The 23,832-nt window shown below is 41.0% G+C and overlaps 1 protein-coding gene across 1 annotated transcript in view; it reads left to right on the plus strand.

Annotated features, from left to right (window-relative positions):
• The window catches only part of ANXA10 (annexin A10), a 98,930-nt gene that overhangs the window by 38,224 nt on the left and 36,874 nt on the right, over positions 1-23,832 (plus strand). The window contains exon 3 of the mRNA XM_038559158.1: positions 8,391-8,485. Within this exon, the coding sequence (XP_038415086.1) occupies positions 8,391-8,485 (95 nt within the window). The remainder of the gene's footprint in view (positions 1-8,390; positions 8,486-23,832) is intronic.

Genomic DNA, 23,832 nt, shown 5'->3' on the forward strand with positions numbered 1-23,832 from the left:
TGTATCAGATAAGCTTCATTCAGACATGAGTTCTAATACTGTTAGCTATGCAATTAATGTTTATAAATCACTAATATAGTACATTTAGAAAAAAAGATAAAATTCACTGACCTACACATAAAGCTGTCCAGAAAAATGTGAAGTATTATCTGTTCTATAAAGCTATGGAAAAGCAGCTAAATTTGTGAGTTCATGACATGAAAACTGATAATAATATAAAAAGTGTAGTGATCACCTTTCTTTTGAAAGTAGTGATAGATGGCTTACATATTTCAAAAGGTCATACAGCATAAAAACTGTTAAACTTTCAGTTGAACAAGTTCTATAGATCAGTAGGTTATAGAAGAATGCCTCAAGAGTTTCTTTAAAAACACCTCCTAAATTTAATACAGGAAAAGCAAATGAGGAAAGGAAGGATTTCAATGCTGAAAAGACAGGCTTGTTTTATAAGGACATTCACAAACAGATATGTTATAAATGGCATTTCTGTTGAAAAAATGTTGTGACCAGTGGTTGTAGAAACCTAAATGTATATTTTCTCCCTAGCGATACTTCAGCATCTATTAATTCAGTGTTAATCCAACTTTATAGAAAACTATCACAAATAACAAGAATCAACTGTACATCATAAAAGCCTATAAAATTGCTATACTTTGTTATGCCAAGCTTTTCTACTAAACCAGAATATAAGAATTATCTATAAATTCTTGTCAGAATGCAATAGGTTAAGAAAGAAAAACCTATAATGATTGTAAAGAAGAAGTCAGAATTCTTATTATGTGCAGAGTATATTATTTATAACTCAAAATCTAAGCTAATCAACTAAAAAGTTACTAAACATTGTGAGAGTTCAATAATTTTCCTAAATACCAGATAATTTTATGGTCATAAAATTTAAAGTCATTTATTTAAGCAATTATGTGTTAAGAAACAAAATAAAAATAATATAGCTTTAAATGTCAACTTAAATGCAAATATTAATGTTGTTTAGCAAACTAAAGTTTCTTGCCATTTACAAAAACTCCACATATCTTTACTAAGTCTTTTTTTTAACTTCATTTTTTTTTAATTTATTGGAGTTCATTTTGCCAACATATAGCATAACACCCAGTGCCATTCTACAAGTGCCCCCCTCAGTGCCCATCACCCAGTCACCCCAACCCCCCGCTCACCTCCCCTTCCACCACCCCTTGTTCATTTCCCAGAGTTAGGTGTCTCTCATGTTTTGTCTCCCTCATTGATATTTTCACTCATTTTATCTCCTTTCGCTTTATTCCCTTTCACTAATTTTTATATTCCCCAAATGAATGAGACCATATAGTGCTTGTCCTTCTCCGATTGACTTACTTCACTCACATAATACCCTCCAGGTCCATCCATGTGGAAGCAAATGGTGGGGATTCATCGTTTCTAATGGCTGAGGAATATTCCATTGTATACAGAGACCACAGCTTCTCTATCCATCATCTTTTGATGGACACCGAGGCTCCTTCCACAGTTTGGCTATCGTGGCCGTTGCTGCTGTGAACATCGGGGTGCAGGTGTCCCGGCGTTTCACTGCATCTGTATCTTTGGGGTAAATCCCCAACAGTGCAATTGCTGGGTCATAGGGCAGGTCTATTTTTAACTCTTTAAGGAACCTCCACACAGTTTCCCAGAGTGGCTGCACCAGGTCACATTCCCACCAACAGTGCAAGAGGGTTCCCCTTTCTCCACATCCTCTCCAACATTTGTGGTTTCCTGCCTTGTTAATTTTCCCCATTCTCACTGGTGTGAGGTGGTATCTCACTGTGGTTTTGATTTGTATTTCCCTGATGGCAAGTGATGCGGAGCATTTTCTCATGTGTGTGTTGGCCATGTCTAGGTCTTCCTCTGTGAGATTTCTGTTCATGTCTCTTGCCCATTTCATGATTGGATTGTTTCTTTGCTGTTGAGTTTAGTAAGTTCTTTATAGATCTTGGATACTAGCCCTTTATATGACAGGTCATTTGCAAATATCTTCTCCCATTCTGTAGGTTGTCTTTGAGTTTTGTTGACTGTTTCTTCTGCTGTGCAGAAGCTTTTTATCTTTATGAAGTCCCAGTAGTTAATTTTTGCTTTTGTTTCTCTTGCCTTCATGGATGTACCTTGCAAGAAGTTGCTGTGGACAAGTTCAAAAAAAGGTGTTGCCTTTGTTCTCCTCTAGGATCTTGATGGTTTCTTGTCTCACATTTAGATCTTTCATCCATTTGAGTTTATCTTTGTGTCTGGTGTAAGAGAGTGGTCTAGGCTCATTCTTCTGCACTTAGCTGTCCAGTTTTCTCAGCACCATTTATTGAAGAGACTGTCTTTCTTCCAGTGGATAGTCTTTCCTCTTTGTCGAATATTAGTTGACCATAGAGTTGAGGGTCCACTTCTGGGTTCTCTATTCTGTTCCATTGATCTGTGTGTCTGTTTTTGTGCCAGTACCACACTGTCTTGATGACCACAGCTTTGTAGTACAACCTGAAATCTGGCATTGTGATGTCCCCAGATATGGTTTTCTTTTTTAATATATTCCCCTGGCTGTTCGGGGTCTTTTCTGATTCCACACAAATCTTAAAATAATTTGTTCTAACTCTCTGAAGAAAGTCCATGGTATTTTGATAGGGATTGCATTGAACGTGTACATTGCCCTGGGTAACATTGACATTTTCACAATATTAATTCTTCCAATCCATAAGCATGGAAAAATTTTCCATCTCTTTGTGTCTTCCTCTATTTCTTTCCAAAGTGTTCTGTAGTTTTTAGGGTATAGACCCTTTACCTCTTTGGTTAGGTTTATGCCTAGGTATCTTATGCTTTTGGGTGCAATTGTAAATGTGACTGACTCTTTAATTTCTTTTTCTTCAGTCTCATTGTTAGTGTCTAGAAATGCCACTGACTTCTGGACATTGATTTTTGTATCCTGCCACACTGCTGAATTGCTGTATGAGTTCTAGCAATCTTGGGGTGGAGTCTTTTGGGTTTTCTATCTACAGTATCATGTCATCTGTGAAAAGGGAGAGTTTGGCTTCTTCTTTGCCAATTGAATGTCTTTTATTTCTTTTTGTTGTCTGATTGCTGAGGCTAGGACTTCCAGTACTATGTTGAATAGCAGTGGTGAGAGTGGACATCCCTGTCTTGTTCCTGATCTTAGAGGAAAGGCTCCCAGTATTTCCCCATTGAGATCGATATTTCCTGTGGGCTTTTCGTAGATGGCTTTTAAGATGTCAAGGAACGTTCCCTCTATCCCTATGCTCTGAAGAGTTTTGATCAGGAATGGATGCTGTATTTTGTCAAATGCTTTCTCTGAATCTATTGAGAGGATCATATGGCTCTTGTTTTTTCTCTTGCTGATATGATCAATCACATTGATTGCTTTATGAGTGTTGAACCAGCCTTGCATCTCGGGGATAAATCAAGTCACGGTAAATAATCTTCTTACTGTACTGTTGGATCCTATTGGCTAGTATCTTGTTGAGAATTTTTGCATCCATGTTCATCAGGGATATAGGTCTGTAATTCTCCTTTTTGGTGGGGTCTTTGTCCGGTTTTGGAATTAAGGTGATGCTGGCCTCATAGAACGAATTTGGAAGTACTCCATCTCTTTCTATCTTTCCAAACAGCTTTAGTAGAATAGGTATGATTTCTTCTTTAAACGTTTGATAGAATTCCCCAGGGAAGCCATCTGGCCCTGGACTCTTGTGTTTTGGGAGGTTTTTGATGACTGCTTCAATTTCCTCCCTGGTTATCTCCCTGTTCAGGTTTTCTGTTTCTTCCTGTTCCAGTTTTGGTAGTTTGCAGTTTTCCAGAAATGTGTCCATTTCTTCTAGATTGCCTAATTTATTGGCATATAGCTGCTCATCATAGTTTTTTTAAATCATTTATATTTTTGTGGTATTGGTGGTGATCTTTCTGATTCATGATTTTATTAATTTGAGTCTTTTCTCTCTTCTTTTTAATAAGGCTGGCTAATGGTTTATCTATCTTATTAATTCTTTCAAAGAACAAACTCCTGGTTTTGTTTATCTGTTCCACAGTTCTTCTGGTCTCTATTTCATTGAGTTCTGCTCGAATCTTTATTAACTCTCTTCTTCTGCTGGGTGTAGGATCTATTTACTGTTTTTTCTCCAGCTCCTTGAGGTGCAAGGTTAGCTTTTGTATTTGAGTTCTTTCCAGTTTTTGGATGGCTGCTTGTATTGTGATGTATTCCCCCCTCAGGACTGCTTTTGCTTTATCCCAAAGATTTTGAATGGTTGTATCTTCATTCTCATTAGTTTCCATGAATCTTTTTAATTCTCCCCTAATTTCCTGGTTGACCCTTTCATCTTTTAGCAGGATGGGCCTTAACCTCCACGTGTTTGAGGTCCTTCCAAACTTCTTCTTTATGATTTAGTTCTAGTTTCAAAGCATTATGGTTTGGAAATATGCAGGGGACGATTCCAATCTTTTGGTATCAGTTAAGACCTGATTTGTGACCCAGTATGTGGTCTATTCTGGAGAAAGTTCCATGTGCACTTGAGAAGAATGTGTACTCAGTTGCATTTGGATGTAGAGTTCTGTAGATATCTGTGAAATCCATCTGGTCCAGTGTATCATTTGAAGTTCTTGTTTCTTTGGAGATGTTGTGCTTAGATCTGTTGATTGTAGAAAGCACTGTGTTCAAGTCACCAAGTATAAGTGTATTATTATCTAAGTATGTCTTAACTTTGATTATTAATTGATTGATATACTTGGCAGCCTCCACATTCCGGGCATAAATATTCATGATTGTTAGGTCCTCTTGTTGGATAGACCCTTTAAGTATGATATAGTGTCCCTCTTCATCTCTCACTACAGTCTTCGGGGTAAATTTTAGTTTATCTGATATAAGGATGGCTACCCCTGCTTTCTTTTGAGGAGCATTTGGATGGTAAATGGTTCTCCAACCTTTTATTTTCAGGCTGTAGGTGTCCTTCTGACTAAAATGAGTCTCTTGTAGACAGCAAATAGATGGGTCCTGCTTTTTTATCCCGTCTGAAACCCTGCGCCTTTTGATGGGGTCATTAAGCCCCTTCACGTTCAGAGTTACTATTGAAAGATATGAATTTAGTGTCATCATGATACCTATTCAGTCCCTGTTTTTGTGGATTGCTTCCTTGGACTTCCTCTTTCTACTACAGAGTCCCCCTTAATATTTGTTGCAGAGGCGGCTTGGTGGTCACATATTCTTTCAGTTTCTGCCTATCTTGGAAGCTCTTTATCTCTCCTTCTATTCTGAATGAGAGCCTTGCTGGATAAAGTAATCTTGGCTGCATGTTCTTCTCATTTAGGACCTGGAATATATCCTGCCAGCCCTTTCTGGCCTGCCAGGTCTCTGTGGAGAGGGCTGCTGTTATCCTAATACTTCTCCCCATAAAGGTTATGGATTTCTTGTCTCTTGCTGCTTTAAGGATTTTCTCTTTATCTTTGGAATTTGCAAGCTTCACTATTAAATGTCGAGGTGTTGGACGGTTTTTATTGATTTTAGTGGGGGATCTCTCTATTTCCTGGATCTGAGTGCCTGTTTCCCTTCCCAGATTAGGAAAGTTTTCAGCTATGATTTGTTCAAATACATATTCTGGCCCTCTGTCCCTTTCGGCGCCCTCGGGAACCCCAATTAAACGTAGGTTTTTCTTCCTCAGGCTGTCGTTTATTTCCCTTAATCTATCCTCATGGTCTTTTCATTGTTTGTCTCTTTTTTCCTCAGTTTCCCTCTTTGCCATCAACTTGTCTTCTATGTCACTCACTCGTTCTTCCACCTCGTTAACCCTCGTCGTTAGGACTTCTAGTTTGGATTGCATCTCATTCAACTGATTTTTAATTTCAGCCTAATTAGATAGAAATTCTGCAGTCATGAAGTCTCTTGAATCCTTTATGCTTTTTACTAGAGTCACCAGTAGCTTTATAATTGTGCTTCTGAATCGGCTTTCTGACATTGAACTGTAATCCAAATTTGTAACTCTGTGGGAGAGAGGACTGTTTCCAATTCTTTCTTTTGTGGTGAGTTTTTCCTTCTGGTTATTTTGCTCAGTGCAGAGTGGCCAAAAACAAGTTGTACTTGATAGAAGCGCAAACTCTTCTCACTGTAGCATTCCAGCTGTTCTCTCTTTAAATCTCAGACTGAATTTGTAGGTTTTCAGGATGATTTGAAAGTTATCTAGGTAAGTTGGTGGGGACAGGTGACTTGGGGACTCTACTCTTCTGCCGTCTTGCCCCACCTCTACTAAGTCTTTTAGAAAAGAAAAACACTGAAATAATTGAGCAGATATAGTGACAAAAAAAAGATAACTTTTCAAAATTGATTCCTAAATTTACATTTATCTGAATTAAAATTTTTAATGAACTTTTGAGATTCATATAAAATTAACCTGAAATATCCTAGAGGAATAAATAAACAAGAATTACTAGGAACACTTTGAAAAATGAAGATTGTCAGAGAGGTAGGTTGTAGATAATCTCAAGAGAAAAACACAAAAAACCTGAAGACTATTGCAATCATATAAATGTGATGATAGTAAAAACAAAAATGGATGTAACTGAAAAATCTATTTATTATTAAAAATGTATTCCTTTTGGAATTCCCATCATGCAGTTAACAGACTCCTACAGAACTGCTCTGCGTCCTTTGAGTCCAGGGTATTAACCAGCTAGCCCCAGGGCAATATGTTACTCTATGCCTCTCACAAACCATAAATTTCAGTATTTAGAGGTGATTCTAGCCTCCCTCCCCCCATTTTACACCTTCCGGTCATTCCTCTCACCTGCATAAAACATCCTGCTCTTCCTTTTGTTTCACATGGTATAATTATCTAGGTAAATCATAGTCACCTGCCTTCATTTACTGGCTATTTCAGCACCTGACTCTGCTTTCCTAAAAACCTAAGGGCATCCAAAAAGATGATTTGCTTAACATCCTAGCCTGTCAATTCCTTTTTTTCCTCTTCTCCAATAAATGTCTCCTTTTGTCAAAGAAAAATTATATTATACAGAATTGAACAGGCAAGGAAGACTTTATTTGAGACTATTGCAACAGAAATCAAGACATAAGCAATAGAGGAGAGAGACTGAACTTAATTCCTCTGAAACTAATGACAAGAGAGTTTTCGAGCGTTGGAGAGCAGTGGGGAGGGGACGACTAGCTGAAAAGTACTGGAGAACACTGGGAGTTGGGGGTGTTTGTCAATGTGATTAGGTCATCTGTGTCTGCTAATTATTATTTTTTTAAGATTTTATTTATTTATTTATTCATGAGAGAGAGAGAGAGAGGCAGAGACACAGGCAGAGGGAGAAGCAGGCTCCATGCAGGGAGCCCGATGTGGGACTCAGTCCCGGGACGCCAAGATCACACCCTGGGCCAAAGGCAGGTGCCAAACCACTGGGCCACCCAGGGATCCCTGCTAATTATTTCTTAAGAAAAGTAAGGTCCCTGTTCCCCCACAGAGACTGGGAGATAGGGATTCTCTCTTTCTTCATGATTATATTTCCAAGAGATGGCTTCCAAGCTTTTGGGAAAGACATTTCTGGGTTGTAAAACTGGGAAGTGATTGGCAGATTTATTTCTCAAAGGAGTAAAGAAGACTCTACAGTTGCAAATTTTCCAAAGCAAATGCTCCCAGAAAAGGGGGAACAAGAGTCTATAGTCAGAAAGAACCTGCCTAAATTTTAGTCAAGCTGAGGGAAATGTTAAGGCCTTCTTGCTCACTCTACTATGACTACAACTAGGGCTAAATTTGTCTAACCTAGCTGTGCATTCAGGTGTTATATCGGTACGGGGAGTTGGCATATAAGGAAGTGGAGGCCTCAGACAGCCCAGAAACAGCCTCGGCTACAGGAGGCGAAGGCCGTGTTACCTGGCGGCCACGAGATCCACACAGTCCCCCAGGAGGTCACGCGGCCCTCGCACTTCCACACTTTCCTTCTCCATTGCTCTTCCTTCTGGAGGTTTTGAACCGTAGCTGTTATTTCTGTCTTAGTGCATGTTCCTTACAAACTATGTCTCTTAACTGTAAGATGAGAACGATGCTGCACCCATTTGAGCACCGATCAGCTCGAAGGTCAAGGAAGCCTTTTTTGGTGGAGTGGAAGAGGCGGCTGATGAGAGACATGCATTTTATCCCTCTCCCTCTGTATTTCTTAAATTGGATCTTTTTAAGGGGAAATCAGTAGGAACAGCACTAAAATGAGAGGGAAGAAGAACGCAGCCCTCATCAAGTGTTGCTCTACGATTCCAATTTTAGTTAAAATCGCTCACTGCTCTAAAGCACCATCGGGGACGATGCCGGGGCCATGGCTTTTGATCCTTAGATGATGGCTCCTTCCAAAGTACAGAGCGGCACCTTGACTAATCTCCGAATATTCCTCTTCTCCAGGCTGCGACAAAGACACGCTGGTCGCCGTCCTAACTCAGCGCTCTACCGCTCAAAGGCTGACGATCGCAGAGGCCTACCAGAGCGTGCTCGGCCGGGTAGGGTCTCTTCCGCTTGACCTATTTTAGGGCAAACTCCTGGGAAATCCTAACCGTTTCAGAAAACAGGTACTGCTCTTCTCCTCGGTCTCACAATGACAAAGATCTCAGAGTCACCGCGTGTCGGAAACGGTTCCTATGGGTCTAACATGTTCCCAGGACTGTAAGAAAGACGTGTCCGTGTGTGAGGCACGTTCACACTCCTAGTGACTCTACCAACCAGCCCCTTCTCAAAGACCCTTCGGCTTCACAAAATAGACGTTCCGATAGCCCCACGCTGCTGCTCGGCCCAGTGAGACCAGAAACGTTGTGCTGGAAACGCCCCTGTGTCGAGCTTTAGGGAAAGCAGAGAAAGGGCTAATGATCACTGGGTCAGAAAAATAAGATCTTTCCTGCAATTCTCCACGGGTCTTCACCTAACCCTCAACCAAAGTGAATTCTGTACTAGCTTTTCTTCTCACAGCTTGCAGTGGCAGAGACCATTAAAAAAGAACGGCAGCAGTTAAAAATAGTTCAAGGCAATAAAACTATCCATCGTGCTTTAAAGTAATCACCTTCTAATTCCAAAGCAAGTGCCATTAAAGATTCCTTTCTTCTGTTATGCATTTAAACCACAGATTCAGAACAAAAGCTCTTCAGGCCAAAAGGGCCTGAAATACCAATTACTTTGTCAACTGAGCATTATGGATGAAGCAATCATAAAGCTTTCCCTATAGAGTTAGCTCTTCTAAATTCACTCCATCTCTAAACCTCAGTCTTTAACCAGCTCTAACACATGAAATAAAGGATAGCCCTCTGTTGCAGTATAAATTAATAATCAAAGAAGCTACCCCTTCTTTGGGGTAAATTAGTTGAGTTAAACCATAGAAGAAAACCAAGCATTCTTATTTCTTTTTTCCAGGTAAAACTGCTATGTAAGCTTATGTTCCTATGATCCCAGGGCTAGTTTCCTTTTGAAAGAGAATGTAGAAACCATCAAAGTTGTGGGTAGCACCACTAATCAAATGTAATTTTAATATGCATACTGTTATAAGAGTGGTCATTTTTCAGTATTTTTTAACCCCAAAGTGTACGTACATCTTTGCATTTTATACGTCAGGTCAATTTAGGTTGGAGGCATTACTTTACTACGTCCCACAAAATTACACTAAAACAGATTAAAACATTAAGAAAGGACGTACTTACACTCAAGGAACGTAAAATCCGTTAAACAACTCACACTCTCAGGGGTCTCAGGGTTGGTGGCCCCCTCCCTTCTGCTGAGCGGCGCACACTGCAAGGGAAAGCTGGGCTAACACCACAGCAGTGCCAACGGATGACAGTGGATCCTGCTGGCCCCTTTCCTCCAAAACACCCTTGTCATGCGATCTGTTATCCAGCCTTGAGAATTATTCTTCCTCTCACATTTCTTTCTCTTTCTCCCACTTGCACAGTCTTGATTCATCTGGTACCCAGACTAGTGGGAAACTCCTACCAGGTTCCTGCTACCCTCATGCCTTCCCGCTCTGGTCTATCCCCCACACGGAAGCCAGAACAATTCCAAATCCAGATTTCTGCTTTCTCGACTCGGGCCCTGAGTGTTTATCTCACTTCTGCCTCACAAATACCCACAAGTCCATAGAATACGCCAGTAGCTTCCCAGGACACACAAAGCCTTGCTTACTTTGTTTCTGTTCTCCGTCGTACTCCTTCCCTCCCGTCTTCACACACCAGTGACTGCAGACCATTGAGCTATCCATACTTCTGCAGACCATTGAGGCCCGTGCCCCCCCCTTTAATCAGGTTGCTTCATCTACTTCAGGGGCCTGATGTCCTCCCGCCACAAGCTGCACCCCGCTCTTCCTCCCGACATGCACAGTTCCTCACACCACTAACCCCAAACAGAGTGGAACGGACTCGTGCTGCTACTGTATTCACAAAACTTCCCCCTCAGGACCTAGGGGCACATCAGTGAGCTTGTTTATATGTGTTTCCCTTTACCGGAACCTGAATCTTTGAGAGTTGGAATGCATTCATCCGTCCCTACCGTCTAGCCCAAATGTCTACATAATGTGCTGAGATTGCTTAGTCATGTTTGTGCAATGACACTGTGAAGGCAGTTTCGGTTGCTTGTGTGGCCTTCCCCACCTTCCCCACCTGTCACACTCACCCTCTGCCCTGAGCTAGCTTCTTGGGGGGTGGGGGGGGTCACAGAACTCCCCATATATACTGTTACCATGGCCTTGCCACACTGGGTTGTGTCGGTTCACTTTTTTCTCTTGATGACTAGACTGAAATCCCCTAGAAAAGCAGGGACCAGGTTATTTGCTGCAATCCCTCCAGAGCTCGGCCCAGGGCCTAACCTAGAAGATGCATTCCATTTACAGAACAAGGGAATCTAAGGAATTCTATTTTGCCTACTTACATTTATGTTTAAAAAAGGGGAGGGGACATTCCTGTATCATCCACTTTAAACTTTTGCTATCTTTGCCTTTCCATAGTGAGAGTTTAGAGATTTCCTGTATGTTAGTCTTTGATATTATTTTTTATTAATATGGATAATCAAGATTTGCCAGAATTATTTTTTTAGCTGCCGCACAAAGCGCTAGTGTAGGCACGCTCCATAAATACGTACTACTTGACATTTTACACTAGTGAAGGATGGCTGACTTTCATCAACTCTTCCTCACCCAGAGCACACTAATCCCTACACCCAAATGAAAAGCCTTTTTGGAACGCCTCTGACTGACATATTAATTAACCGACACAATGATGAGGTCTCCCCTGACCTTCCACACCAAAGTAAACACTATGCTATCGCCAGTGCAGCAAAACCAGGGGAACAAGGAAACACCTCTGGGGCTAGGCAGAGAACTATACATGCCTGATAAGTTCAGCACTTGGACAATGATTCCTGGATGTAATCAACCTAATTTATGCTCTCAGTTTTCATCTGCAACAGGGATAATCAGCTCTGAAGTACCCGGGCATGTAGAATTCATTAAAATGGTGGGGTTGGTCATGCAATTTAGTGCCGAGGCTAACTTGCCCTGAGCAATACAAAGTTAGAACTTAAGCCAAGGTTATCCGACTCTAAATCATGTCTTTCAAAGTTCTCCATGCCTGTTGTTCTCAACCGAATGAGCACCAGATTTAACAAGAGCAGATACCTATCCTGCTACCCCCCTCATATTCTTCAAGGCTTTGGGCAATGTCTGCTACTCCAGAAGGCCCAGTCTGATTGGTCTGTTTAAAACTGTCATCCACCCAAAGCCTGTGCCAGGACCCACATCTCTTTCACCTATTTTTGGGTTTTTTTTTTTTTCTTTAACACTCACTGCTTTCTAACACACTACCTGATTTATTTATATGTACGTATTATTTATTGTTTGCCATCTCTCCCTAACACAAGCCCCACAAGGAGAGGAGTCTTTGTTTTGTTCATTACTGTGTCCAAAGCACTTATGACAGTGGCAGGCACAAAGCTGGTGTTACAGCCTCAACTGTAACATTTAAATGTTGAAACCCTAACCTCCCAAAGTAACTGTATTTGAAGATAGGGCATTTAAGGAGATGACTAAGGTTACATGAGGTCATAAGGGTGGGGCCCTAATCCTATAGGACTGGTGTTCTTTCTTCTAAGAAGAAAAAAAGATACCAGCAGTGCATGTATAAAGAAAAGACCATGTGGGACCATACAGCAAGAAGGCAGCCATCTGCAAGCCAGAAGATATCTCCCTAGAAACCAGCCCTGCCAGTATCTTGATCTAGGACTTCCAGGCTTCAGACTGTAAGAAAATAAATTGCTTTGTTTAAACCATCCAGTCTACGGTAAACTGGCAAGGCAACCTGAGCAGACTAACGTAGCTGATACTCAGTGCAGAAATGTGGAGGGCAATGCCTGGGTGGCTCAGGGGTTGAGCATCTGCCCTCAGCTTAGAGCATGATCCCAGGGAACTGGGATGGAGTCCCACCTTGGGGTCCCCACAGGGAGCCAGCCTGCTTCTCCCTCTGCCTGTGTCTCTGCCTCTCTCTGTGTGTCTTTCATGAATAAATGAATAAAGTCTTAAAAAAAAAAAAAAGGAAAAGAAATGCAGAGAGACGTTAAGAAAGCCAAAGAGAGGGGGGTGCTGTAGGCTGCCAGAGGTAGAAATCAGCCACCCTGTGGACAGCAGGAGCTGTGGAGAGTTGATGAGAGTTGATCTGGGGGAGAAAAGAATCAGAAGTGCTACAAAGGGGAGGGAGCCCTGGTCACAGAGAGAGAAGTGAGACAAAAAGAGAGAGAGAGAAAGAATGAAAGCACGCACAAGGAATCGCATGAGAAAAACTCTTCCCCAAAACCGCTGACTGGAGAAAGGAGAAGGCCTGTGTACCACAGGTGTTCATAAACAGTGGAGCACAAAGTTCGAAGTTTTGGTGGTCCACACCATCCCCAAGGTCATGCCTGTTGAGCTTGGCAGTGCTCTGGTGGGAAAAGAACGTAGAAACCTGGAGCAGGCAACAAGACCAGAGGATGCCCCGGGGCGCACAGGGAGGATACATTTCCCCACTTGAGTGCATTTGGGAGTGGTGGCACAGCCTCTCTGGGGACAAAAGAACTGAGGGTGCCAATGTGCTGCCATGTTCACTAGCACAGGAACAAAGACATCAGCTGGGGTCAGCAAACCTTGGTGCTGGCTTTTTGGTTGTGCTTTATCATAAACTTAGAACAGTTGAGGGGCACCTAGTGGCTCAGTCAGTTAAGCATCTGCCTTTGGCTCACATCAGATTGCAGGATCCTGGGATTGACCCCCACACCTCAAGCTCTCTGATCAACGGGGAGTCTGTTTCTCTGTCTCCCTCTGCCCCTCCGCACACAAGGCCTACCTCAAGAAGTAAGAAAATTCTCAAATATACCACCTAACCTTACCCCTTAAAGGGATAGAAAAGGAATAGCAAATAAAGCCTAACGCCATCAGGAGAAGAGAAATAGTAAAGATTAGAGCAGAGCTAAACATATAGAAACAAACAAATAAAAAAATCAGTAGAATTGATCAATGAAACTAAGACCTGGTTCTTTGAAAAAATTAATAAAACGGATAAACCCCTAGCTGTACTTATCAAAAAGAAGAGAGAAAGGACCCAAATGAATAAAATCATGAATGAAAGAGAAGAGATCACAACTGACACCACAGAAATACAAACAATAATAAGAGAATATTATGAAAAATTATACACCAACAAATTAGGCAATTTGAAAGAAATAGACGAGTTCCTAGAAACATACAAAATACCAAACCTGAAACAGGAAGAAATAGAAAACCTGAACTAACCCATAACCAGCAAAGAAATTGAATCAACAATCAAAAATCTACCAAAAAACAAACAAAAAAAAAAGATTCAAGGCCAGATGCCTTTCCAAGGGAATCCTACCAAACATTTAAAGAAGAGTTAATACCTATTCTTCTCAAACTGTTTGAAAAAACTAAAATGGAAGCAAAACTTCCAAACTCATTCCACGAGGCCACCATTATCGTGATTCTAAAACCAAAGACTGCACTAAAAAGGAGAATCACAGGCCAATATATCTGATGAACATGGATGCAAAAATTCTAAATAAAATACGAACAAATCGAATCCAACAGTTTATTAAAAGTATTATTTACCACGACCAAGTGGGATTTATTCCTGGGTGGTAGGTGTGGTTCAATATTCACAAATCAGTCAATGTGTTATACTGCATTAATCAGAGAAAGGATAAGAACCATGTGATACTTCAATAGCTGAAGAAAAAGCATGTGACAAAATACAGTATCCTTTCTTTAAAAAAAAAAAAAGATTATTTATTTATTCATGAAAGACACAAAAAGAGAGAGAGAGAGAGAGAGAGAGGCAGAGACACAGGCAGAGGGAGAAGCAGGCTCCATGCAGGGAGCCCGATGTGGGACTCGATCTCAGGGCTGAAGGCGGCACTAAACTGCTGAGCCACTGGGGCTGCCCCAGTATCCTTTCTTGATAAAAACCCTCAACAAAGTAGGGAGAGATGGAACACGCCTCAACATCATGAGCCATATACAGAAGACACACAGCTAATACCTTCTCGAATGGGAAAAACCTGAGAGCTTTTCCTCTATGGTCAAGAACAAGGCAGGCATGTCCACTCCCACCATTACTATTTAACATATTATTTAAATAGTCTGTCAGCAGTCAGGCAACACAAAGAAACACAAGGCACCCAAATCAGCAAGGAAGAAGTCAATCTTTCACTATTTACAGATGACATGATACTCTAGATAGAAAACCCAAAGACGCCACCAAAAAACTGCTGGGACTAATACATGAATTCAGCAGATTCACAGGATATAAAACCAATGTACAGAAATCTGTTGCATTTCTATACACCAATAATGAAGCAGCAGAAAAAGAAATCAAGGAATCAATTCCATTTGTATATGCACCAAAAACAATAGAATACCTAGGAATAAACCTATCCAAAGAGGTAAAGGATCTGTACTCTGAAATCTATAAAAGAGAAAAGAAAGAAATTGAAGAGGATACAAAGAAATGGAAAACCATCCCATGCTCATGGATTAGAAGAACAAACATTGTAAAATGTCCATAGCACCCAAAGCAATCTACATAATTAGTGCAATCCCTATCAAAATACTAACAGCATTTTTCACAGAGCTGGAACAAACAATCCTAAAATTTGAGTGGAGCTACAAAAGACCCCAAATAGTCAAAGCAGCCTTGAAAAAGAAAAGCAAAGATGGAGGCATCAGAATTCCAGACTTCAAGGTATATTACAAAGCTGTAGTCATCAAGACAGGTATGATATTGGCACAAAATCAGACACATACATCAATGGAACGGAAAAGAAAACCCAGAAGTGGACTCACAACTATATGGCCAACTGATTTTTGACAAAGCAGGAAAGAATATCCATTGGAAAAAGGATGGTCTCTTCAACAAGTGGTGCTGGGAAAACTAGATAGCCACGTGCAGAAGAATGAAACTGGACCACTTTCTTACACCAGACACAAAAATAAATTCAAAATGGATGAAAGACCAAACGTGAGATAGGAAGCCATCAAAATCCTAGAGGAGAACACAGGCAGCAACCTCTTTGACCTTGGTATGGTAGACATGTCGCCAGAGGCAAGGAAAACAAAAACAAAAATGAATTATTGGGACTCGATGAAGATGAAAAGCCTCTGCACAGTGAAGGAAACAGTCAACGAAACTAAAAGGTCGCCTACGGAAGGGAGAAGGTGTCTGCAAATCACATATAATAAAGGGTTAGTGTTTAAAATCTATAAAGAATTTATGAAACTCAACACCCAGAATACAAATAGTCTAATTAAGAAGTGGACAGGAGACATGAGTGAACATTTTTCCATCGAAGACGTACAGATGTCTAACAGACACATGAAAAGATGCTCAACATCACTCATCATCAGGGAAACTTAAATCAAAACCACGATGAGATACCACCTCACACCAGTCAGAGAGGATAAAATTAACAACACAACCAATACTGCGTGAAGTGTTAACTAACTAGAATTTAAATATAAATTTTTTGGGGGAAAAAAGGCAGACATGTGAATGTGTGAAGAGTCTGGTTCACTCTTCAGACCCATCTTGTTCTTACAACGCTATTTTTTTGCTATTATATCTCAGCTTTTGATTAAAAACACTGATATTGAACTATCAACATACCTAGGAAGTAGCTGTTTAGAAAATCACCCTCGCTACTCCCCAGGTAGGACTGTCTTGTCACGAGCACCAGCGATAGGCGCGGCACCTGTTCGTCTATCCTCACTTCTACCTTAGAACTGAGGGCTGATGTAGTTTTAGCCTCAAAAGCTTAAATTCATCACACAATTTATCACACATCGATTTCTTAAACGTGAATTAAGTAATTTAAAATGGTGCAACTGGGATCTCTGGGTGGCGCAGCGGTTTAGCACCTGCCTTTGGCCCAGGGCGCGATCCTGGAGACCCGGGATCGAATCCCACGTCGGGCTCCCGGTGCATGGAGCCTGCTTCTCCCTCTGCCTGTGTCTCTGCCTCTCTCTCTCTCTCTCTCTATCATAAATTAAAAAGAAAATAAAAATAAAATAAATAAAATGGTGCAACTAAAAAAAGAAAAAAGAAAATGGTGCAACTATCTCATCTTCCAAGTATATAATGGATTCAATATACTCCTTTCGGTAAAACTTAACTACCAGGAACGTAATTTATAATTTCAAGAAGATTTTCTGTAGAATCAATCAAAATTTTATAAGTTCAGAAAACCTCTGTGTATGCTCATTACAGCCTGAACTATTATTTGTCTTTAAAATAACATCTGATCTCTGCCAGGGAGGGATGGAGGGAAGAAGAAAGACGGAAAGTAGGAGAAAGTGAGATGCTGCGGAAGCCGGCTCTGACTGGGCTTCGAACTATCTGAAACATTCTGTAAATCTGCACTCCACCTGCTGCAAATATATAATGATTCCCATTTCCCTTAAATTTTCATAAAACTTCTGAAGTTGTGACCCATTTTATGGATATAAATGGGATCTCATTATGGTTTTAACTTGCATTTTTCCCTGGTAAAATGTAACATTGACCATCTTTTCATGTTTTTTTTTTGTTTCTTAATAGACATCCTGGCTTCTTCCCCTTTTAAATCTAGATTCTCTGTGTATTTTTCTTTCAGTAGTCTGCCATTTACTGACTGTAATTATTTATAGAATTTGGACGTCAGTTATTTCTTGTGTATGTAGACTATAAATATTTTCTCCAAACATATGTTTTAATTTCAAGTTGTGTTGTACAATGCGCCAAAAGCTGTGAAAGGTAATGAGACTTGGACGTCCGAGACAGTGGGAAGCTAAGCAGCCGAGAGAACGTAGATCCTGGTAGAAGACAAGAGGCCCCTGCGGCGAAGGCTAAGTACGGGTTCTCACTCACAGTCACAGCTGCCACAACGTCGAATGTTTGCACCAGTTCCCTGAGCCTCGATCCCAAAGGTCAAGGCAAAAATGAGTAGGTGACATTTGCACACACAGTGGGTTGCCCTGCAGAGAAGAAGCCATGTGATGAGAGACTTGACCCATTGACAATGGGCAGAGCGAAGGGCTGCCCCCTGCACTTAAGGTGAGCCCGTCTACCTGAGGGTGCCATTCACCACATGAACACACTTGGAAAGCTGGTCTAGAACACGCGACTGTCGGTGCCTCACTCTGCGCCACACTCAGAAACACGAGACCTACGGAAAACCGTCTTCCAGCAACATCGCCTGTCATCTCATTTCACTATATGCCCCTTCACCATTGGCTTTTCTCCTAGGAGCCCAGCATGCTCGAAGCCACTCCTATGATTCCAACGAAGGCTGAGACTAAAGCCATGAATTTGTCTCATATAGCATGTAACTATCAAAGATCCCAGCGGCAGGGGGAGGTCAACTGGCGGTATCGCTACCAGTCACTCCAGGGGCCTGGACCCAATGAACTCAACAAATCCCGTAAGTCATCAGGGCCTATTTAAAAAAGCTAAGCGGCTTGTTCCTAAGGTTTAGACATGACCTTTCCTCTTGAAGTCTTCATTTAGATACAATAAGATGTATTAGCGATGGCAGAGACCTTACCTTTGCCCACAAGGAGGAAGTCTAGAACCAGCCCATCGTCCACAATAACAACCTTGACCAGTGAGTTGCGGTCGTCCTACCTTCCAGAGCCGAGGTGATGTGATTAGGTATTTCCTCTGCAGCTGCCAAGGTTGTTGCTCTTGCTCCACCATTAGGAAACTGTCACTTGTCTAGTCGTTGAGACTTCATTTTTTGTATTATTTCCAACTCAGACTCAGAACTTTCTTTCAGAAGGGTCAGGTGCAGGAGGGACAAAGACGTTTTTATAAAACTTCAAAAAAAGCCATTATGTTACACAAGCAGTGTACCCAACGAAAGAGCTTTATCCTTATGATCCAGGACTGTGGAACTACAGAGGTAATTTGGTGGCTGAACTAGAATTGGTTCAAATCCTCAGCCCACTTCTGCTTAGACGGCCACCCACCGAGCAGAGTAACCAATACACTCCGAGGCTGACAATGCTGGAAGAAAGAAAAGAATCTTCATACCCAAAATTGGTCAGGATAGAATGCAAAATTTTCAAAATAAGTCTACATGATTAAAGGAAAACTCCTGTTTCTCTCTACACAGTTCAACACTTCACTTCTGATACCAAATGTGTGAATTACTTTCCTCAAACTGAAGATAATTCTCAAACTAACCACAGATCCTAGGTTACAGGCATATCACAAAAGTGTCTCCCACTTCAACGTCCTAGATTGTCACCTATACCTCTGGTTAACTGAAATTCGGAGGCTCCCACAACATCCTCCTTAGCTCAGTAATTTGCTAGAATAGCTCACAGAACTCAGGGAAGTGCCGTGCTTACGATTACTAATTTATTATAAAGGATACAGCTCAGAAACAGCAAAGTGTCAGAGGTGTATAGGGCAAGGCGTGTGGGCCAGGGTGCAGGACTCCCCGCACCTCGAGGCGTTCAGCAGCCTGAAAGCACTTCACACCTCTTTACAGTTTCTGTAGAGGTTTCACTATATAAGCACAAGTGATTGAATCATTGGTCACTGATGAATGAGATAGTCCCCGCCCCCCTGTCTTCCTAGAGATTAGTAGGGCTGCGGGTTCCAACCCAATCCTCTGGTAATCAGCCCCCTCCCTCTAAGATCACCTTCTGACCATAAACTTAGATCTGATTGAAAGGGGGTTTTTATGAGTAACAAAAGATCCTCTCACTCCTATCAGAAAAGTATAAGGTTTCAGGAGCTCTATGCCAGGCACGGGGATAAAAGCCAAATATATATATTTATTTATTTATATTTATTACATATATTAAATATATATTTTATATATAAATACATATAAATTATAATAAATTTATATATAAATAATATAATATAATATATAATATATAATATATAATATATAATAATATATGATTTATTATATAAATATTATATAATATTATATAAATATTATTTATTGGTAAATAATTATTAATAATTATTAACAAATAATAAATATATGATTACATGATTTATATAAATAATATAAATAATAAATATATAATGTTATAAATGTAACATATAAATTAAATATATATTTATATATGAGTATTTATATTTATATTTAAATATATTTATACATTTATAAATATATAAATATGTATATATTTATGTATGTTATTAAATATTATATATATAATCACAATATCACAGTAACCCTCTCCCCCACTTCACTATGATTATAATCCAGGAGGGAAAATTCCATTTGGTGACCAATGGCCCTACTAAGCTGTGTACAGCAGGAGGAGGTAAAGCAGACAGAGTCAGAAATTTTATTGAGTCAATCAATTATCACCAATACCAGAAACCAATGGATGGCAGGAACTATGGGAGCTCCATCAAATAGCTTCACTATCAGTCTATCAGTTGAGTGACTTTGATAATAAACATGGCACCATGTACCAGACTGCAAGTAGTCTGGAAAGGCAAACACATGACACAGATTAGTTTCAAGGACAATAATTGTGTCCAGAGTCAGCTGACTCAACAGGAACAGCAGTGCTTCTACTTGACAAAGTATTAACGATTTCCAGGACTTCTAGTAACCTCAAGAGGAAGTCAACTCTGGCGCGTCCCATCAGCCGCGGCTGTGCGGGAGCAGTGCCCTGTGAATGATGACTTGGCTCACACTGAGTAAGGCAAGTCAAGGCAAGTCAGCTCACAAAGCTGGCAAGAAATGCTCACCTTGGTTTCAAGCACATAAAACACTACACGCCCAGCGTGTGACAGTGCATGTGTTCTGATGTCCAGGAGGATGACGGATCCGGGAGCAACACTATAATACGGGCAGTGCAGGCTTGAGTCGGTCTTAGCAGGGAATGAGTCCTCACCATGGACGTCTGTGAGAGGGACACCCAAGTTCCCATCAGCAGCCACCGTTTGTCTTGATAGATTACAGCCCTCCAAAAAGTCCTTTTTCATATGGAATCTGTACATTTCCAAGGGTCAAACCAAAGTGATAGGTCTAACAACCCAGAGTGGGTTGAAAGACTAAAAAGTTTTTCAAGAGGGGCACTGGCCAGAACTAGGAAAACAGCCTTGATTTCTGCCCATTAAAAAAAATAAAAAGTCCCTTTTTGGTTCTTCACTGCTATTGCTGAGTTGAACAACCACGGCCACCCAATGGACGTCTTTTGGGTTTAGCATATTTGAACCATCAATAAACCAGTCAAGGCATTTAGGGCAATTGACTAAAGACTCCATTGACTCAGTAGCTTGTTTCAAGAAGCAGAGTGGGGTTAAAGTTTTCCCCAAAGGAATAGCTGCCATTTTTTTAATGTAAAACCATGATTCTCCTGGGCCCAGGCCAGCTGTTACCCTCAGTGTACCGTCTCCATTAGGTGAGATTGGTTGATTTCTTCCCACCTTTCCAATCATTGATCACAGTTGACTCCCCAAAATGAGATCACCAGGAACAAGTCATCCCCAGAGATCAGCATTCGGTTAAGTGCTGTGCATAGTTGTATGACGAAGGCAACAATTTTAAGACACCAAGAGGCACCTGTCGGATGCTGGCTCTTCTTGACCGAGACTCTCATCAACAAGCCATCCGTCACAGAGACGTACGGCAGATCGTGGTCATCGGGGTCATTGAACCGTCCCCATTGTGCTGTAGGCAGAAGCCCTTCCCTACGTGCGGCTTGTTTCCCACCAAAAGCATCTCCCTTGGCACGTGAAGGCACTCCCAGGGGAGACCAATGAACATCCATTCCAACCGTAGCCATCATGGAAGCTGTTCTCGCAGAAGAGTGAAAGCCGCCCAAAGGGCCTCGAGCACAAGCTCCCGTAGTTTTCCTTTTTCCACTGCAAACCTTGCCCACGCCCATCATTTGAATTGGAGGCAGCCCCAATTTCAACCGACAGGACCACACAGAACGGCGACCTGGCAGCTGTATCCAACAGATTCCTAAGAAATTGGGTCCTTCTGTTCCCAAGAGTCCGCCCAGCACGCTCCAACAGCAGGAATGCTTTCGTCCACCGTGGGACAAGACCTTGGTGCGACTCCTGATCATTCCTCTTTGGAAAGCAGCAGAGGCTGGGGTAGCGGGGAGAGGAAGGCAGGCACGGGAGGACAGCAAGAGGCTCTGCATCAGTCAGCAGGACATTTCCTCCCCGTGTGTCACCCGTGCGCCTCTCAGTCACACGGACTTCCATGGCTGGGGCCCACCGAAAGTTCTGCAGCAAGAAGTGGCAGCTTCATCCCTGCGGACCCCGTGTTTCGACCTTGTGCACTCCTGACTCGGTGGCCAGAGCCACGTTTTGTTCTGGCCACAGGCGCTGGCTTGGTCCTTTGGGCTGGTCTAGAGGAGGCTGACATTTGGAAAGGTTGGTACTGCGTCCACCCTGGGCATGGCTCCCGGGGCAGTGCCGCTGTGTCTTGGCGGTGGCCTCGCGGGCTGGGCCGCAGGTAACCAAGAGCTGGGGGCTTTTCCAGGCAGTATACTGTTATTGTTGAATATTTTTATCCTACCTTATTTTATACTCCCCCAACTTAATGATTATTGAGCTTTTGATGGGTTAATGTCTCTTCAGTTTTATTCATAATTTTCAACTTCTTTGTTTGTTTTTCTTCAAATACGCAACTCCGTGTTTCTGGTCTCAATGTCGTTTTTCAAAAAAAAAAAAAAAAAATGATTTCCTAGCATTTTTTTCTCCCAGAAATGACAAATGATTGGTGTATGATTTCAGTCCCCTCCTCAAGAATACCTTTATCATTTTATTGTTGAGTATTAGTTTAGATGGCTATAGCATTCCTGGCTGAATTCCAGTTACTTTTCCTTAGGTCTTTGCAGATATAATTTTTATTTTTTTCCTAGCCTTCATGGACAACTTTTGAGAAATCCCTTCTTTCATTAACAGTCTTCCTTTGTAGATTACCTCTTACTCTGTTTGTTTTAAAGTTTTTTTTTTAATCTTTGATATTCTGTAGTTTCACAGTATTAGTTAATAGGCTTGTGTATTTTTATCTAAATAACTGAGGATTCAGAGAGTATATGATATTTGAAATAGTATTGCCCTGGTATTGCCCACATTCTCTCCCGCGGTAGCAGTTGGTTCTTGCCATTCAGTCTTCCAAGTCCCTTAACCTTTTATTTGTATCGTCTATTCTTCTCTGTTTCTGCGGAATCTTTTACAATTTTTTCTGGTAGTTTTCCCATTTACTAATTCCAACTCAGTTGTTTATTAGCTACTCCTTAAAATATATATTACGTCTTTAAATTCTAGAACTTTTTCATTTCTAGAATTTTATTTACTTTCTTTTTGAGGTGTCATTTTTTCATAGTGTTTTTTCCTGTTGTTACCAATTGTCTCAAATTGATGAAGTTTTAATTCTGCGACATGTAGAGTCCACTGTCTATCCTCCAGGAAAATTGATTTTAAGTGCATACTATATTTTTGTTATGAGAACTTTTAAAGTGATGCTCTTTTTTTTAGCGAGATTTTTTAAAATTTTTTAAATTTTTATTTATTGTTATTTTATTTTATTTTATTTTATTTATTTTATTTTATTTTATTTTTCTGGAGAGTCAGAGAATCTCTGACTTGTTTGGCATTTGCTTCTTCCTGGTGTCCCAGGAGAATCACCAGCCCTGGATCAACTTTGATGATGGTTTCTCTTCATGGAGGTCTCAGTTCTTGTGCATACAGTAGAATAAATTTAAGAATCCTGCCCAAGGGAGACACAGCTCTATTATTGTGAAGGTCTCCGGGAAAATATCTTTCTACTTAAAACCCAGACAATGCAAGGTAAGCTTTCTGCTCACCTTCCAATGCTGGGTGATATATTTTTTTTTCCTATTTCATACTTTTACTGTGGGTATAATCCATTGAGGTTCCCAGCCTCATAGTTCCTTGCATTACAGTGACCCCATAAATGCTCTCTTGTCCTCATATAACATCCCATCCTGGGCACTGAAACCTAAAGCAAATCATTCTCAAAACCAACCCCTACTCTCCCCAGTCATCTGCAAGATCATCTCCAAGGTCAGCTCATTTGCTTATCCTCTGGTTTTCATTTATCCCCTGGTGTTGGCCCCCAGGGATTTCTCTTTATTCCGAGATCAAGCGTACTTTTAAAAGAATGTTACTCCTAACGTGGCGTTTGGAGGAGAGGACTTTAAACTTAATATACTACGTTTCTCCAGAAGACCGAAGTATTATCATCATCACTAGACAAAAATTAGTTCAGACTCCCGCTGAAAATTGAATCATTAAGTAAACTGTGAAAACGGCCGTTAAGTGGAGCTGTTCAAAAG

The sequence above is a fragment of the Canis lupus genome, chromosome 15 (genome assembly GCF_011100685.1).
Source record: "Canis lupus familiaris isolate Mischka breed German Shepherd chromosome 15, alternate assembly UU_Cfam_GSD_1.0, whole genome shotgun sequence".
In the NCBI taxonomy this organism is placed as follows: Eukaryota; Metazoa; Chordata; class Mammalia; order Carnivora; family Canidae; genus Canis; species Canis lupus.